This window comes from Dreissena polymorpha, chromosome 13 (genome assembly GCF_020536995.1).
Source record: "Dreissena polymorpha isolate Duluth1 chromosome 13, UMN_Dpol_1.0, whole genome shotgun sequence".
In the NCBI taxonomy this organism is placed as follows: Eukaryota; Metazoa; Mollusca; class Bivalvia; order Myida; family Dreissenidae; genus Dreissena; species Dreissena polymorpha.
The window spans coordinates 47,378,199-47,398,402 of NC_068367.1; the positions used below are offsets into that span (position 1 = coordinate 47,378,199).

The 20,204-nt window shown below is 36.2% G+C and overlaps 3 protein-coding genes across 3 annotated transcripts; 2 read left to right on the forward strand and 1 right to left on the reverse strand.

Moving 5' to 3' along the window:
* Positions 1-6,323: 6,323 nt before the first annotated feature.
* LOC127854639 (uncharacterized) lies at positions 6,324-7,124 on the forward strand. The gene has a single exon (XM_052389701.1). The coding sequence runs from the start codon at positions 6,324-6,326 to the stop codon at positions 7,122-7,124; it is 801 nt and encodes a 266-aa protein (XP_052245661.1).
* A 971-nt stretch (positions 7,125-8,095) lies between these two features.
* On the forward strand, positions 8,096-9,052 carry LOC127854640 (uncharacterized). The gene has a single exon (XM_052389702.1). The coding sequence runs from the start codon at positions 8,096-8,098 to the stop codon at positions 9,050-9,052; it is 957 nt and encodes a 318-aa protein (XP_052245662.1).
* A 2,901-nt stretch (positions 9,053-11,953) lies between these two features.
* Positions 11,954-14,634, reverse strand: LOC127856082 (beta-microseminoprotein-like). Its single transcript, XM_052392074.1, has 3 exons — positions 14,433-14,634; positions 12,870-12,987; positions 11,954-12,189 (listed from the first exon to the last, which is right to left on the reverse strand). Exons 1-3 carry the CDS (start codon positions 14,533-14,535, stop codon positions 12,066-12,068), a joined length of 345 nt encoding a protein of 114 aa, XP_052248034.1. The 5' UTR covers positions 14,536-14,634; the 3' UTR covers positions 11,954-12,065.
* Between the last annotated feature and the right edge of the window lie 5,570 nt (positions 14,635-20,204).

A 20,204-nucleotide genomic window follows, 5' to 3' on the forward strand; every position in this document is an offset into this window, starting at 1 on the left:
GTTCGATCAAATTTAAAGGTTTGTTAATGATTCAACACAGAGGTAATACACACAGTGCGATTGCTATGGCTGGTCTGAAGATAAGTCGGATGCATATGATATAAGACCTATTTTCGCATGACGCAGCTCACTGTATGTTGTGAAGGGCATTTTCTCAATTGAAATTCGGATAAGGATGTTCATACTGAAGATTTTTCTATGAGGTTTATATTTTGCTTATAAATGTTACGTGGCTTTTTATTGTCATATTACATAGCATCGTTAATTTGAAAATGGACAGCATCGATATACCATTTAGCATTATTTTATGCCATGGATGTTTTCTCCCCGCAACGGAATTGGTTACATGGAGCAATCAGTTGAAAGCAATTGCATTAGCTAAGGTGCTTGTTGTGTTGAATATTATACTATATAAAGACTTATTGTTTAAGTTTTTGACTCTGAAATGTTTAACTTTATTATACCATAATTAGTCTGAGCAGTAGCGTACAAGGAACTTTAAAGAACATTATTTGGTCCAAGTATTAGCTTTAGATAATTACCAAGTGTCTGTATGTTAATTTTTTGTTGCTTCGATAATGCCAAAGTCTCGTCAATGAATAATAATAATTTCAAGATGCAGGAAAACTTATTTCAAGTGTTTATTCATTCTTAAAGCGCAACGCTGTATGTACTAGTCTTGAAAAATACGACATGGTATATACAACAAATTAAGTATGAATGTATGCTTTCTTTCTTCAGCTTAATAATTTTAATTTATATTGTTCAAAACCTTTAATTTTTAAAAGAAATAAACGACAATTATTTTATAAGTTGAGTGATTGGTGTTTATCGAAATGCTATTGAGCAAAACAACTGAAAAAACGTAACTCAACCCAACACTTCCCGACACTGGCCTACGCTTTTGATGGGATCAGTGTCATGAAAAAAGAATTTTCCTTTGCATCTGTGACAAAACGTCAACATTGGTAAAACTAATCTTTATTATTCCGTACGAAAACGCAGCATGCAATCAACGAAACAAACGTTTTGTAAACATGCATTTATTACATACATGTTCCTAAATTCGTTAAAAAAATCGGAAAATGTTATTGAAATCAGAGATTTTACAAGAATGACTACCTCAACAGAAGCACTTGTGTAGTTTTTGTGGTTTTAGAAATAACTTGTTTAATGTACCTCTGAACGCTATGGGTTTTTACGATACATTAATGCATTAAAGAAGTCTGCAGTCCAAGCCGTCAGAAACGGATCTTACACTATGAAAGAGAAATTCTTATTTAGTTGCTTGTAATTTATATTGGAAATAATCCGTTGTTTTAGTAAACATAGAAATATGTATATAATAAATCACGATTACCACTTATTTTAATCCGATTTGCATGCATGTAAAATAAACAGTTACATTAACCCATTTATGCCCACCGTCTAGAAAAAAAGGCCTTGGCAAACAGCGAAGACCAGATGAGAAGCCGCATGATGCGGCGTCTCATCAGGGTTTGCGCTGTTTGCTTAAAGGAATTTCTGTAAGAATTATCCGAATATAGAAATAAATATATTAGACATCCCTAATTTAGAAATAAATTGATCCAATTTAGAAGGATGGGGGAGTCCACCAGGCATAATGGTTTAAGTCGGGTACATGTATGTCTAGTAAGATTAGCCGTGCTGTTTATCATGCACTCATATCTACTCTATTTACTATTTGAGTCGATGGGCCTTACACTGGCATGGATCAAATTTAATAGCTTGTCAGTACAATGAAATGAAAGAAATCAATTTACCATATTTAACTACACATAACAGAATAGTCTATAGACTGTAAATACATACATGCATGAATGAGCTATAATGAAGAACCGGTTGGTTTAAATGAAAAAGCTTCAAAAGGTTTCGGGCGTGATATATTCGCAGGAAACTCGCTTCAAGTGAACGAAACTGTAAACTGTAGGTATTAACATTCACATTATAAATATGTTGTGTGGATGTAAAGTTTATTGACCATGCTTCATATGGATATAGTGTAGCAACGATAACGTGACTATTATTATCATAAATAAAAAGTATTTAACTTTGTGTTGTCTTGCATTACCGCGTATTTTTTTTAAAGTGTACCTGACAGATTACAATTAATGAGGATAACAATTTATGCGCATGCGGCGGGTCCAAATAACGGTTTTGCTTCAATACTTTTTGTACGTATAGTGTAAGTCTTGTGAAGTTACAATGCCGCCTGAACGTGAAGTAATGGCACATAAAGCATAGACGTCTGTGTAGGTTTGTGAGTAACACATACATTTAGCAAAAACATACTTGTTCAACTGTCTGTACATTTTTCAACGAGTTCCACGTGATATTCGGTGACAATCACACACAGATGAATATGGGGCGTAGTCAATATAAGCTTTTTTTAAGCAGTGGCTATAATCTTGAATATACCTGGTTTCCCGCCGTTAATCAAAACAAAATATCCTGCAGACGTGTACAATGCCAGAACAATACGTGAATGTGAAACATTCGTTTGAAACACAGTCTTATTTTTAATACCATAATAGTAATATTTAACTTATTAAACTGTAGTTAATAGTGTATAATCCAGTGTATTTATTTAAATAGTGTCAATGATTTTCGAGAACTCGGTATCCGTTATTTATATATTTACACTATTTAAGTCCATATATTGTCGAAAAGACAACCTTACAACTTTAATACACATATTCGACACTTTTTAAGGACATTGTACAATGTAATTTGATGCAAATTAAGACTAAGGATACAGACTCAAACCGAATAAGCAGTTTAGTGAAAGGTATTTAGAATTAAAATTATTGCTTTACAAACGTAAAATATTTGAAAAGTTTGGAGTATCTTTGTTTGTTCGTTGAATTTTATTTCAACACGGTGATCGCTTTTGTTAAATGTAAATTTCATCATGCACTATATAAGTCCGGATAGCAGGTTTATTCTAAGAACCCATGTTGAAATCCCAGTGGAGATTAGTATTGAGTTTTCTTAATTTATATATATAATAATTTTATTTTATACGCGGGCTCTTTAAAGAAATGTTTTAATCTAAATATTTAAGATATTTAAAGTCCATGTCCCTGGAAAATAATTCTACGCATGCAGAAATCGCATCAGTTGTTATGGAGGGTAAGGATGTTTTATTTCGCTAAACACTAATTCGTTTGAAAAATACATATGTAAGTGTGTGTATGTTTGAAAGCTCTTGGTGTGAATGAAATGCATACTATATCGTTCGCTCGGAACGAACGAATTGTACTGGAACGGTTCAATCAAGAGGCATCAAACAATATCTCGTGTAAAGAAAAACGTTGAATTGTAGTCATAAAATCCTTTTCATTGTTATATTTTAATGAGTTTTTTTGTTGTATTTTTGTCGCTCAGATGTCGATAAGAACCTTCGGTATGATATTATTGTATGTTAGTGGGTTGAGACTTAACAGAAATTTTGTTACAGCAAAAGTTGTTCAAATGTGCGTTTTGTTGCACGTTTTTGGCACAGTTCGAATTCTGTACGATGACACATTACATAGAGAATATCAGGTTACTGCCTGTAATGCAAGGCTTAGAATAATATAACGGCGAGGCTTGCTGATTACTTTAAAGTTGATTCCTAGTCATATGACCATCCTCCACACATGACTGATATAAGAACTTCCTGTTGACCATGATATACAAAATATATCAGACATCGTTATATCAGGCAGATATCAATGCGGTGGTGTCGGGATTTCATAACGTTGACATTTATCCGCTAACATGCACGCGACGTCATGTATACTATCGACGTCACTTCTTATGTTGTACATATACAAGTTCGTATTAACGTTTATTAAAAGGTCGAACCTAACGCACGATTCCGTAGTTTATTAACACTATACGATCATACGCAACATTTTGGTGCCGTGAATAAAAGAAAAATGCAACTTAACAAACTCATTTCGTTGCGTGCAGCTCAGCGTCGAATAATAGCGAAACAATTTGAGAAACTCGAAGACATTTCTTCAACCTCCGAGTCGCAGAAACTACTGGACATCATTCAAGAGAAGACACATACGATCAGAGGATTGAATGAAAAGATCATCAGCCATGCAGACCTCTGAGATATAGAAACTGAACTATTCGACAGTGAGGAATATTCCATTGAACTTGAAATGAAAATACACAGATATCAAGAAAAAATCAAGACATTAAATGAGACAACATTTGAACAAAGAGATGCAAATCAAAATCATTTCGCGACGGGCGATGTACGGCATTCAACGCAACCGGAAGAGGAACGTGTTCCAACCCAAACATCTAATAGAGGGAATTACGTTACTGCCTCTACGAAACTTCCGAAACTAACATTGCCTACTTTCAGTGGAAACATAAGTGAGTGGCAAACATTTTGGGACTCATTTGACTCAGCGGTGCACCAGAACCCAATACTCACGGATGTACAGAAGTTTTCGTATCTTCGATCTTTAATTGAAGGGAGCGCAGCTATGGCGATCGGTGGATTTCCGTTGACAGGCAGAAACTACCAGAATGCGATCGAACTATTGCGGGAACGCTACGGGCAGACGCACAAAATCATTGATAACTTCATGACATTATTATTAGAACTTCCGCCACCCCGCAATTCCGTACATAGTATACGTGAATTTCATGACAAAATGGAAACCTATATCCGGGGTCTAGAGTCACTGGGACAGTCACAAGATTCGTTCGGAGATCTACTTGTTCCAATCATTATGAAGAAGCTCCCACCGGATGTGCGACGCAACCTTATCAGGAGCCACGGAGATGACAAGTGGCAGCTTCAGGAGCTACGTGTGGCCATCGGGCGGGAAATCAGAATCATGGACGCCGGCTATAGCAACGATCAAGAATTTCATCTCCCGACTGCCTCATTCCTCACAGCTTCAAAAAGGGAGGTAAGCCGTCCCATGAAAAGTAATGTCAAACCGCTGATATGTCCATTTTGTAGTGAATATCATCAACCCCAGGTGTGCAACAAGATTATAGACATTCACCAGAGAATTGACATTGTGAAAAGCAAACGCTTGTGTTTCAATTGCCTGAACCACCATAAAGTGTCGGACTGCTAATCTAAATTTCGATGTCGTCATTGTAAAGGTAAACACCACAGCAGCATTTGCACAAAGAAGACGACACCCGCTTCGTCCATGAACCCGGAAGCCATTCCTTTCAAGTCGGCTATGACCAACAGTGCAATCTTACACACTGCCTCCCATGATAGAACAAACGTTTTATTGAAGACTGCTGTAGCCAAAGTTCTTTCCCAAAGTCATAGTTCTTTCGCCAACATTTTATTTGACGAGGGTGCACAGCGATCCTTTATTACAGAGGACCTCGCGAGGGTTCTACATCTCCCTGTTACCGGACATGATACAATTTCTCTGGCTTCGTTTGGTGGAATGTCACAAGGGGTTCGGTCCATACCTACAAGCGAGATTTACCTGAAAAGCGAGACGAGGGATTTGATAAAACTGGAAGTTCTTGTAGTGCCAACGATAGCAGTGCCATTACAGAACATACCAACAGAAATACGTAATTTGGATTATCTGAGAGGTCTGAAATTAGCCCATCCGCTCACAGAACACAACAACGATCTGTTTGAAATTTCGCTTCTGTTTGGTACGGATTATTATTGGGATATAGTTGAAGACCGAGTTATCAGAGGCAACGGACCAACAGCGGTGAAATCGAAGATTGTTTATTTGTTGTCGGGACCACTTCCGGTATCAGGACATCGAACCACTGACCTACACATGATGAATGTCATCAGCGCTCCACCAAGTACATTTGAAATGGAGAAGTTTTGGCAGCTTGAGTCTATGGGAATATGTTTAGAAGAGTCAACAGACGGTACTTCCGGTAACCTTCAAGAATATATGTGCAATAGCATTTCATTCGAAGATGGTCGGTATGTGGCAAAATTACCCTGGAGAGATTACCACCCAACTCTACCAACCAACTACGATATATGCAAGAGACGGACAGAGGCTACCATACGCCGATTATCTCAAGAACCGGAAGTGTTAAAGACGTATGGAGAGATAATCGCCGATCAGCTTAAAGGAGGTGTCATTGAGAAAGTAGACCAACAATAAGACGAACACACAGTGCATTACATTCCACACCATGGAGTGAAAAAAGACTCGGTTACTACACCAATACGTATCGTATATGACTGCAGTTGTCGCCAATCTCGTGACCAACCAAGCCTCAACGACTGTCTTATGTCCCCACCTGAATTGAATGACCTTACGGGGAATCTTATACGGTTCAGGATGCACAAATATGCGGTAGCCACTGATATCGAGAAGGCGTTTTTACAAATTGGTCTTCATGTATCTGACAGAGACGCCACGCGCTTCCTGTGGTTGAGTGACCCGAGTGACCCGTGCAGTCCACTGACCACATATAGATTCAGGACTATACTATTTGGTGCAACATGCTCGCCTTTCATTTTAGGTGCCACAATTCGCAAGCATCTTGAACTAAACAGTAGTGAATGGGTGACCGATTATTTGAAAAGAGATTTGTACGTTGACAACGTGTTATCAAGTTTCTCTAATGAACAAGATCTACTTCAGTTTTATTCAACTTCGAGAAAACTGATGTCAGCGGCAGGTTTCAATCTACGTGCTTGGAACTCAAATAGTGAACAACTTCGTGCTAAGGCGTCTGAAGAGAAATTGCTAGACACGGACACTTGCACACAAATTCTTGGAATGCAATGGATTTGTAAAGAAGATACATTGACGTTTGCGGAAAGACAGATAGAAACAAAAGGTGTGATTACCAAACGTGCAATTTTACAACAAATCTCACGAGTATTTGATCCGCTAGGATTACTGAGTCCTATTACAGTAAGGGCGAAGATTATTCTTCAAGAATTGTGGCAACAGAAATTCGATTGGGACAACACATTACCAATGGATGTACAAGAAAAATGGCGTAATGTTGCGTCGGACCTGAATTCTTCAGTCAAAATCAATTTCCGACGTAGCTACTTCCATGGCAACCATGACGTCATTGCTGAAACAAAACTTCACGTATCCTCCAATTACCGTAAGTCGACCGGTTAAGGAAACAAGTAAAAGAATTTCTGAATTTAGGCAACAAAATGCAGCAATATACTATTTACCTTCAGAGATTTATTTAATTCCCGTTAAATCAATGTCAAAAATGATTATTTACAGCATGTTTTACTACGCAAAGCCGATAGTTTCATACACACTACAAGAACATTTACTCCGCGCGTTGTTTACCTTAAGTCGATACGTCACATCCGGGAAAGGGACAGCACTCTAGTGGTAATGGATTAGGCCAACTTAACTTAAAACATCGCTTCTTTGAACAATTTTAACAAGAACTAAAACAGTAAATATATATTAAATATGTTTTCAATATTTTATAAATACAATTGAACATGTTTCTTTCACTTTTCTTAAGAACAATTTTCACTCTTCTTTAGCACAGCATGGGCACATAAATGTTGCACCTCTTCTGATGACTTAAATTTCTGTACAAAATGACAGGTGTACCCAGTGGTTGCAGGCTCTATTGCCACACTGTGCCCATTTTACAAAATTGTTTGAGATAAGCCTGAAAAGAAAACAAGTAAAAAAAATCACCATTAAGAAGAGGTCTGAAAACCAATTTAATAAAAAAAAGCTTTGCCTTAAATTTACTACGATTTACTACTACTATTTTCCGATATGAAGCGCTGTCAATGAAAGTGTTATGTTAAGATCGTCTGCTTTACATTTCAATTTTTGTGGGAATTTAATAAATAGGACCAATAAAATGCATGGGATATAGTTAAATTTGTGTAATTTTAGTTAAATTTTTATTTTGAAATGCAATTTTACCTGTTTTTTCCTCATTTTGTTTTTATTTGTTTTTGTTTATAAGCGTAGTTATGTCACTTCATCGAAATACTCGGAGCGCTTGCGTGTGACGTCATCCAAATGGCCGCGTTTTTAATGTAAACAAAGTGGTCGAAATTAGGTCATGGTCGACTTACGGTAATCCTACGATATTCTGTGATGCCAGCATGTCGTCATACGGCGCGGTAGCATACATTTCCAGGGGTTTCGAGACCACGCTGATGATGTCAAAAAATCGCGTCGCTCCGTTGAAAAAGTTAACCATACCGAGATTGGAGTTAATGGCGGCAGTGACAGGTGCCCGTCTGTGCCATCATATCATACAACAGACAGGACTCTCCGATGTGTGCCTGTGGTCTGATAGCCAGATCGTTTTGCACTGGCTAGTATCAAAGAAAACGCTACTACGATTTGTTCAGAACAGACTGACAGAAATACAAAGTTTGACTCAGAACCGGGAGTGGAGTTTTTACCCGACTCATGAAAATCCCGCCGATCTATTAACACGAGGGTTATCAGCATCACAACTCCAATTGAGTGAACTGTGGTTCAAAGGACCGACGTGGATTTCTACACCCGATGCTTGGTCGGAGTGGCAACCGACGAGTGACATGGTTACTGTTGCAACAGTAACGGCAACAAATAATTCGCAAGAATTTATTGACGTGAAAAGATTCAGTTCGTTTCAGAAACTGATCAGAGTGACTGCCTATGTTCTGCGATTTATTCATTATTGTCGCAATGGACGAAACCCAGCCGGCATAAAGCTAACCATTCAAGAAATGACAGAAGCTGAAACAGCATGCATTCGAACCTGCCAGATGACATCATATCCTGAAGAAATCCAGTGTTTAAAAGATAACAAGAAGGTATCGCCGCTTGTTAAACAGCTTAAGCTTTTCATGAAGGACAATGTGATTCGTTGTGGTGGACGCATTCATAATGCAGCCTTAGAAGAAGAGACGAAACATCCGATTTTGCTGTCGGCAAAGCATGCATTCACGCACCTGGTAGCCAAGGACGCCCATGAGAGGTTACACCATGCCGGACCCAGCTCAACTATAACACTTTTGAGTGGAAAATACTGGATACCAGCTATACGTCCATGCGTTCGTTCGATATAACGAAAGTGCGTGATCTGCAAAAAGGTTTCCGGTAGACCATACAAAGCACCAGACCCTCCTCCGTTACCGAAGACAAGAGTGTCAGACGTAGCCCCGTTCACGTATACAGGTGTTGACTATTCCGGAGCTCTTAGTGTGCGTGACACTAACGGAAACGACATGAAAACATACATATGTCTGTTTACCTGCGCCAGTACGAGAGCCGTTCACTTGGAACTGGTACCAGATCTGTCGGCGGAGTCATTCCTGTTTGCATTTAGGCGCTTCTGTAGTCGCAAATCAACACCAAAAATTATGATGTCTATTAACGACACGACATTCACGGCTGCTGCTAGACATTTGAATAATTTGTGTGAATCTGCGGCGGTGCATGATGAATTCAACAACCGATAAATCGATTGGAAATTCATCCCTACAAGAGCCCCTTGGTTTGGGGGTTGGTGGGAAAGAATGATCGGTCTCACTAAAAATGTATTAAAGAAGGTACTTGGTAAAGCGTACGTGACATATGAAACACTACAGACTATTGTCACTGAAGCAGAAGCCATTATCAACGACAGACCCCTTACTTACGTCACTTCCGGCGAGCTAGGACAGCCGGAAACATTGACGCCTGCCCATCTTCTATATGGAAGACGAATAACGTCACTTCCTGTCGAGCCTGCGACATTGCCAGCAGATTATTGCATCAATCGTTCGTCGCTTGTGAAACAAGGTACTCGACGAGTGCAACTCATACAGAACTTCCGCCAAAGATGGCGACGTGAATATCTGACGGCACTCAGAGAAAGAAGTCAAGTACGGGGAAAGAACAACCAGACGATATCAGTAGGCGACGTCGTACAGATTCAAGATGACTGCCCGAGGACGCAGTGGCGCTTGGCCGTTGTGGAGGAACTCGTGCCGGGAAATGACGGACTCGTTCGTTCGGCGAAAGTTCAAACAAAAAATGGACTCACACATCGACCAATTGTGAAACTTTATCCAATTGAAGAATGTGAAAACAATATCTAGAGAATGTTTATATAATGTGATAATAGAGACTTTATGTGATTTTTGTGATAAGCAGAGACTTACGTTAATTTAATAATACTAGTTAAAATAATGTCATGTTATATTTTACTGTTGTTAGAATTTATATCATTTCGAGGCCCGGAATATGTCGGGAATTCACAACGTTGACATTTATCCGCTAACATGCACGCGACGTCATGTATACTATCGACGTCACTTCTTATGTTGTACATTTACAAGTTCGTATTAACGTTTATTAAAAGGTCGAACCTAACGCACGATTCCGTAGTTTATTAACACTATACGATCATACGCAACAGGTGGTATTATAAATGATAATACACATGTATTCAATGATGATATGGTGTACAAATGTATGTGAGAGTTAACAGAGAGCTACGTTTGGCCATACAACAGTTGATTGCAATACATTAATTAGTTGATAAAGCATCGGATAAATGCATATATACTCTTTTATAATGGTATTCCAGGAGCATGAACTTTTATTAAGTGCTTTGTTTATTGTGTGCTATTCCAAATAAAGTATATTGTTTAAGCGTGTTTGCTTGTACTGACTTTACCTATCTCGTGTGCATTTAATTAGTATCATAGCATTATTTCAATTTAAACGGCATTTCGTGTTTCACAATTCTAATTCTTTAATTTCTTTGACCAATACTTATTTGATCATATGCATTGATCATATGGGCAAATATGAAATAAACTCATTATATATGGCTTAACAAATGGATTGCAAAACTAAGCACATTTTCTGAAAATACTCTATTGTAAAAGTGTAAGTTCAGAAACGGAATTATTGAATTATTAAGGGTTCCGTTATGTCATTAACAGCTTTCGTGATATTAATGTTAAACATTTTTTACTCAGAATGATATATTAATATAAGCACAATTGGTTCTGTATACTTGAATATGTTAAATATGTTGAATGTTAGACATTTATTACACATTTAAGTCAAATATTGAATAGGAGATCTACCTAGACCTAGTTCCGAAACATTTAATATTTTATTTATGCCGAATAAGATTATCTGTTCACCCCCTTGTATACAGACTGGTAGATATAGAGGAAACAATATAGCTAGACAATAAAGATATCGTCTTTGTTGTTATGTTACGGATATTGAAGACGAATTTCATTTTGTATTTATTAATTGATATAAGGACGAAATACTTTGTTTCAAATATTGCTATAATAATCCACGTGGTTTAAGTATTTACAATTGCTGCAATCAACGAAAAGATCTAAGATAATAAAACCTCGTTTATTGTTAAGGAATCATTGAGTATCAGATCGAATTTGCCAAATCGTATTACTTAATTTACCAATTAGTAATATTCTGTATTTCAATTTGTGTTGCATCTAATTTTAATGTTTGTAGACATTTGTTTTCTGCGCATATACATGTTGACAAGTATCAATACCAACCACACGTGATGTTGACGATGTACATTGTTCAACTCAAATAATATGTCTGTCTGTATGTCAGTTTGTCTGTCTGTCATAATGTGCCCAGAGCATTGCGAAGATCATACGGAACATCCAAATATATTATTATTTTGAAGCAACGCAAACGTTTGATATGCATATTGGTGTTTAAAATGTCACTGTTCTAACGATAAATCAATAAATAGCCATAATAATGTATTGAACGTTATTGCTTTTGGTCTATTTACTTGATTGCTTCCCATGTGTTCGCTTAATTAAATCACTTCCTTTTCATGCGAAATTAATTGTCGTTAAGTCATGTAAAGGGCAGGGTTATATGTATTTGATTTGTGTAGTTGTTGGTATTTGAATAGCAGATTTCTTAGTAAATACAATACTTACTTTATTTTGTAAATGTGTAATTGTTGAATAATTATTGGGATTACATAGTTTTATCAAAATTAATGTACGGCAACATACCAAATGCAACATTTATCAAGATATCAGCTATAGCTGTAAAAATTCAAATGTTTATTTATGACCTCTTATATCATCTAAAATATTGACATGGTCGATCGGGCTGATTTTCATCGACGAAAACAATTTCACAGCTATCCAGGCGGCTTATTTGCCTGCATCCACGTATACTAATTTTGCCAGCATTTTTGCCGTACCTGAAAGACACCAAAATATGATACTATGAACGGCGTGTACGTTGGAAAGCAAAATTTCATTTTTATGTATAATTTGTTTACAAAACTGTATGTTATATATTCATTGTGGGGTTTTTTTCAAAACATAAACATTATGGTATCATATTTCTTGTTATATTACGTGTACCAAAGTTTGTGCTTTGTACGTGTTTTTGTTTACACAAAATCGTGATAAACCTATAGGGCGAACACGCCAATTCAATTATAAGCATAATATACTAGTATCTTTATATGCAATTTGAGATCGTTGATTGCGGGTTTCTGCAAAACATTAACTTTACAATGAAAGAGTGCTATTATAAAAAGTTGTTGCTTTCAGAACGTTTATACGAATAATCAATCCATTTAAATACCTGTACGTACTTTTTTAGCCTTAAGCATTTATTTTCAATTATGTGTGATGTATATGTTTTGTTTATATTTGTATTTATCCATATACATTTGTTCATTTTTTCTTGTTTTTAAGCAATAGCCATTGAATCATCAAATTATTGAACTACTCACATATATTTTTTCGCTTATACAGGCATTAACATAGTTCTATTAAAATTAGTGGTCGTTCGACTCATCAGGCATACCAATATTTTACCTTTGCTTGGGCTGGAGACTATAACTCACAAAAAAGTACTTCTACTACCCACCCACAACAAGGCATGTCCCCATTGTCACACGTGCACTGGACGCAGTACGGAGCCGGCGCCTTGTACGTCGTACCGGACTCAAACTTGTGGTCCCTGTAGACACATTCGGAGCCCTGATCTATAAGACGAAACGTATACGCTAATTTAGTATACTAAAGTCATATTTCCTATTTAATGAAGTAGTATTGTAGTAGAGGTAGTAGTAGCAGAAGAAGAAGAAGACTTAGTAGTAGTAGTAGTAGTAGCAGTAGTAGTAGTAGTTGTAGTAGTAGTAGTAGTAGTAGTAGTAGTAGTAGTAGTAGTAGTAGTAGTAGTAGTAGTAGTAGTAGTAGTAGTAGAAGTAGTAGTAGTAGTAGTAGTAGTAGTAGTAGTAGTAGTAGTAGTAGTAGTAGTAGTAGTAGTAGTAGTAGTAGTAGTAGTAGTAGTAGTAGTAGTCGTAGTAGTAGTAGTTGTAGTAGCAGTAGCAGTAGCAGTAGCAGTAGTAGTAGTAGCAGTAGTAGTAGTAGTAGTAGTAGTAGTAGTAGTAGTAGAAGTAGTAGTAGTAGTAGTAGTAGTAGTAGTAGTAGTAGTAGTAGTAGTAGTAGTAGTAGTAGTAGTAGTAGTAGTAGTAGTAGTAGTAGTAGTAGTAGTAGTAGTAGTAGTAGTAGTAGTAGTAGTAGTAGTAGTAGTAGTAGTAGTAGTAGTAGTAGTAGTAGTAGTAGTAGTAGTCGTAGTAGTAGTAGTAGTAGTAGTAGTAGTAGTAGTAGAAGTAGTAGTAGTAGTAGTAGTAGTAGTAGTAGTAGAAGTAGTAGTAGTAGTAGTAGTAGTAGTAGTAGTATTAGTAGTAGTAGTAGTAGTAGTAGTAGTAGTAGTAGTAGTAGTAGTAGTAGTAGTAGTAGTAGTAGTAGTAGAAGTAGTAGTAGTAGTAGTAGTAGTAGTATAAGTAGTAGTAGTAGTAGAAGCAGTAGTAGTAGTAGTAGTAGTAGTAGTAGTAGTAGTAGTAGTAGTAGTAGTAGTAGTAGTAGTAGTAGTAGTAGTATTAGTAGTAGTAGTAGTAGTAGTAGTAGTAGTAGTAGTTGAAGAAAACGAAGTATAAGTATTTAACGTTGCAATAGTAAACATTGGCGCGGGAACATTGTCGATACAGTCTATAGTAGTGGTGGCAATAGTCGTAATAATAGTATCAATCAGTATTGTTAGTAGTAGAACTAGATCTAGTACTGTAGACGAACAAAACGTTCTAGAAGTAGTATTTTCAGTGGAAGTCAATGAAGAATATGTAAATGTATATGAAAGAAAGCAGACATCATATAATTACCTTAAGCAAGCATTATGAAGGCACAATAAAATGAATGCTGTTGTATCATTTAGGCAAAGGTAAATGTAACTGCTAACATATTTATTTATTTGCAAAAAGCGGTACCTTGTTTATGGCCACGATTATAAATTGATCATTACGATTATATTCTAAGCTTCTGTGCTTTTATGTACTTTTGTCGTTTACTGACATGTCCCGCAGACTAGTTGCCAGAGTACACGTATATTGTACGCATCACATTATATATCATTGATAAATAAACTTACCTTGATATTTTAGACTGGCTATGCAAAACGCTTCTGTTTTCGTCAAAAACACGAAAGCAATAATATACATTCCAATCACAATCATGTCTGTTGTCGTCCGCATTGTTTCCGATTATATTTAACAACTTTAAATCTCTTCTGTTTTACGAACGCGAAATGAACTAATTAATGGTGGAATTTCAGTTAACATGATTTATGTGCGGTTGTTTCAGGCATGTAAGTGATTAATTGTTCATACAAATTTACCAATGCGATGCGTGCCTGCTGTGGCATCGTGTAACGGCCATCAACCACTGGCGCCACCTCGTATCAGAGATGCATTAATATAAAAAACAATGAAACCTCCGAGGTGGCGACAACGTACTGTTTTCAATTTAGCGGAAATAAAAGAACGTTAATAAGTCCTAGAAGGTTTTAAAACTATTTTGCTTCAATTGTCAAATCGTTAAATGCTGTGAAGAGAAAATTACCCACACATGTCGGCGACACATATAATCGCCTCTTATTTAGAGAGGCGAAGAGCTTTATAAGTCATTAAATGATGCAGTTGTGAACCAAAGAATCGATGAATGGGCCTGTGTGAAGAACCAATGTTCAATCAATCATGTCATGATGACTTCAAATAATTTCTTTTAAAACATTCAAGATGTCGTTTCATCAGAAAAAAAACTTAAGTCGATCTTCAAACTGTTTTTGCATTTTCATAAAATGGCCGAGCTAATACCACGAAGATGGGGCTAGAGACAGAAATTTTCATATTTATATTACAATATTATCGCAACATGAGTTATATTTGGTAAATAATTTTCCAATTTAATATCTACTCAATTAAAATAAATTATCCTTTTTAGACACAAAACATATTCGAAAACAAAATCGAATTTTAATATTTTAATAACAAAAGACAAGCTCAGTTAAAGCAAGTCGGCATCATGGATAAAAAAATATATATACCCAACAAATAGAAGACCGCATACATCAATAAACAAAATGACCAATATTCTTAAAATGGTGTACTGAGTTCGGCTCCCGAGGAAAGGATCCTGTTTAATGGACTGTGCCAGCGTTGGAGAACAAAGTAGTATGTTGAAAGGCATAATTACGATGAACACACTGCCAGCTTGTAACGTGGATTGAAATTATGTTCTTCTATTTCCCGCCGTTTTCGGAGGATTCTTTGTAATACAACTCGTACCAGCCTTGACATGGCAAACCTCTAAGAGAATAGATTGTGGTTCACATTAACTTGTTGTCTGTCGTTGAATACAGAAATGTTTATTTACTACAGTTAAATTATCCGCCACCTCCTTAGCATGCGCTCTGCCTCTTTCGAAAATACTACAAATGCAAAAATAGTTATGACCTGTACAATAAACCAATATGTGTATTAATGCTACAACCTGTATATTTCGAAACTCTTATCATTTCTGATTAAATTGTGTGAAAATATTTACTTCACATAAGCAAAATCTTCGATTCATTGCTTCTATCCAAACTTAAAAAGGTCCGCAAGTTTCCAAAATGGTTGAGATTGTATCTTTCCTTGCATTTATGGATTAACTAAGCTTCGCTGAATCTCACTACATTGGCAAATGTTTAAAATCAGATGCAATTCGTAAAGAGATTACTCATCTTGATTTCTTCAACATTTAGAACAACTTAAGGTGCTAAACGAAACGTCGGGAGTAGCATAGGCTCGTTCAATAATGAACCTCCAAAATGAGCGCCAGTGATTTACGGCCGTACATTTGATAAACATGTATTAGCATTCTGATTTCTGTAAATTGCACATCACCGATGTGTTTCAGAAACCATACAAACACGATGCAGTAAATCATTTATATCATATGCACACCTTAAAGGGACCAGATTGTGGCATGTATTGTAGTTTGTCATTAAATGATTTATATTGATAAAATGTAAACATTGGATCTAAACAGCTAAAATAAAAGATACGAATAACATTATGAAAGGAAAAAAGTAACCCTCAACTGGGCTCGAAACACTGACCCCTGGAGTAAAAGTATAACGCTTAAAACACTCGGCCATCCGTGATCATACAATACGTGATGTATTTTATACTTTATATAAACAATCCTCGTAGCGTCACAAAAAATCACGACAACAACTGAACTCTCCAAATTATTCAATCGTTTCCCGTTACAACGCTTTATAATTTTCATGTTTTCAAATCGTAAAAAGATGCATATTATTGGTATTTAAAACATGGGATTACTGTTGCCTCACAAATGTCATAAATACAACGAAAATTTGCGAATCTGAAACATTTTTTAATTCTGTCAATTTACCAAAACATAAAAAGGTCCCTTTAACACTAATTACCTTACATTGATATTACAATATTTATTTATGTAAATACCTATACGATGAAGAAAACCTCACTGGTAAACTGTTATGAATCCAATTGACGATCACGAAAATACCGAATGCAAATTTAAGAAAAAAACAACGTTCGTGCATGATTAATGCTAATGGAGTTTACAAAGGTCATGTTGATGGTGTCGATCTTTAATTAGAGATGTAAATTAAATCCATGTTTTCTTAATAATTGATGAACAAGAAATGCAAAAAAATAAATATGCATACTTTTATAATCGTTATTGTTTCTGTATATGATTAATAATTTTATGTGGAGTATTTTTGTTTTAAAACGTATTCAACTTCACAGTTGTATCAAAGTAATTGTAGGTTTATTCATATTCATATATTTATTGTTTTCGCTATATGATGAGATATGAAAGTTAACTACTAGTAATTACCAAACAGTATGCGTCTTCATTGCGTTGTAATAACATTTTTAAAAGTACGTTTATAAATCTATTTTGAAATGCTGTCGCGGTTAAAGTACGTGCTATAGGGAGTGTTGTTTCATCCGAAATGTCACTGTATGAAGAATGTAATTAAACAAAGAGATATCAATAGGGTAGCAAATCCGTTATCTTTGTCAAGTGTTTTTTTACAGCTGTGACATCAATACATTTAAACTTTTATGTTTGCTGTCTCGTTTTTTCGACTAAAATAGCCCTTGTTGTAATGATGTATTGTTGCCCTCCAGTGTCATTGAACAATGTGGATGTGTTTTTAATGCGTCAAAATGTGTTTGAAGTTCATTGTCTAATATTATTTATCTATTTCTAGTGTGATCATTAATGCTGTTTTCAAAATATTGTATTGCATAGATTCACAGCCGTAGGCTATACCACTTGAGTTCAATTTAACATATGAGCATTTCTCTGTGAAAAGAGGATATAATGCATGTGCGTAAAGTGTCGTCCCAAATTAGCCTGTGCAGTCCGCACAGGCTAATCAGGGACGACACTTTTTGCCTTAACTGGATATATTAAAAGAAGAGACTTTCTGTAAACGAAAAACATCATAAAAGCGGACTGCACAGGCTAATCTGGGACGACACTTAACGCACATTCATTTAACCCCCTTTTTACAGAACACGGCCCATATGTTTTCCCTAAAGTGCGGACTCGGCAGACTAAAACGGGTTTTAATTCATTTCCCTAAAGTGCGGACTGGGAAGACTAAAACGTTTTGCCAAGGTATATGAAAAATGGTTGTTTTCTTGCCTGATCGGGCAATTTTTCAATCAATATTTCCCAATCGGGCAAGTAAAAAGGGGATTCCCCAACTTTCCCAATCGGGCAAGATCCCCGACTGTAAAACAGGGTTTAATTCATTTTCCTAAAGTGCGGACCGGGCATACTTAAACGGGGTTTAATTCATGCCCCAAGTGCGGACTGGGCAGACTAAATCTGGGTTTTCGCCCAGATGAGACTTCCTTAAGACAAACAGTACAATAACGGCATAAAGTGCCGTTACTGAATAGCCTTTGCAGACTGGGTCGATACTTTACGTACATGAATTAAACGCAGTTCGCCCAGAGTGAGGCACATGTACAAATACGTTAGCATTAATTAAAATGTGTGACATTATGAAAAAGTTCGGTTCGGTTTTTAAATGTAAGATGTATCACTTTCATGATGGAATGTATTATATGAATACCGTAAGATAAACGTTTAAAAAAAATTCAAAAGTTTCCTTGACACGCAATTCATTTTTCCGTTTCTAGTGATTTGTAAATCATATAGATCTAAAGATGAACAAATTATTTAACTTTTTAACAATTTAACAAATTATCCCGGATATCGAATTCGAGGCGAGCAAGATCATGATCAAATTTGACAAAAACGGCCTCTTCAAAATCGCGTCAAGAAATTAAAAGAATGCAATTGTAGTTTATTATAAAAAATTAATTAAGATCCAAATTTTATATCAAGAATTTGATATTTCACATTATAATTGCCGGTATTTAATTATTAAAAATTATTGTGCGTGTCAGATCAACTGTGTGTGTTGATGTTGTTTTACATTCGTTTATTCGGCTTTACTTTGTTTTCAACGCCGCTGTCACTTTGCGATGTCTTACCTACACCAGGCCATCGCCCCTACGTCCCATGCCGGTATCTTATACACAAAATAACAGCCTCTCCGTCACTCAGATATATCTCACCACCCCTACTTCGTATGGTGATATCTTACCGCAACATATAATCATCCCTCCGTCATATAGCTGTTTCTTACCTGCAAAATAGAATTACCCCTCCGTCATATAGCGATATCTTACCCTCAGAATGTAATAACACCTTTGTCATATGGCGATTTTTTACTCAAAACATAGAATTACCCTCAGCCACATAAGTATATCTTTCACCAAACATGTCATAAACGCTCTGTCATATAACTTTATCTGACCCACAACATTCCATAATCCCATCTGTGCACGTGTATTCCTCGCATTCAGGGGTCGGGGCAAATTAGGTGTTACCCGATTAACTCGATACCGTATAAGTTGCAGCTAGAAGCATACCCAAAGAAGACCGTGTAAATCATGCAATACTGTGCTTTGATGACAATTAATATATACAAGCATTTCACCAACTGCTGAATGTTAACGATTAAAATAACAAGATCGGTCCGTCGAACTAAGTTAAATACATGTATGCGAGTAATGCAACACTATCAATAAACTGTTGGCTTTACAACCGTTAAACATCGAATTCAATTCCAATCTTCCAGTATTTTGACAACAACGGAGTCTATGAGCGCTACATCACTAATTTCAGACATGCCGGCTTTCGGCGAAGACTACTAATTTGCAAATAAGATAAGAACTAGACATTGTGTGTTTAGTGCGTATAAAGAAGAAACGATATTATTTTCTTAAAAATAGAGCAATGCTACCAAATGCATATTTATTAAATAGTGAATATAAATCGTTGTCAAATGTTACCAAACTGCAATTCGTGGTACGCTATTTACGCGATTTTGCTGCAAGTTTTATTTATTTAAATCTTAGTTATACATTTCTTCTTAACCGGACTCTAAACAACTGTTGTGCTCGTGTGCCTATCAACAATATCTGTGCGGAATTCAGGGTTATGTTTTTTCGTTGATACTGATTATGCGTAGTCTGCATAAACATTTTCTGAACGAAAGTTTCGCATACGTTTACATCGTCTTAAGCATGGCGTTCAATATATTCACTGGACCAATAGATACTCGTAGTATTGAAGCAAAATATTTTCAAAATAGGCCCTTCAAAAATAACAAAAACTGCTTCCTTTGGAGCGTGAAAGTCACAACGGATCAATCGGCTAAAAATTTAAACTTTGCGATTTCATGTTACTCATTTTCTTCACCGCATTACTTTGTAATCTCAACAAACATGTCCCCAATACT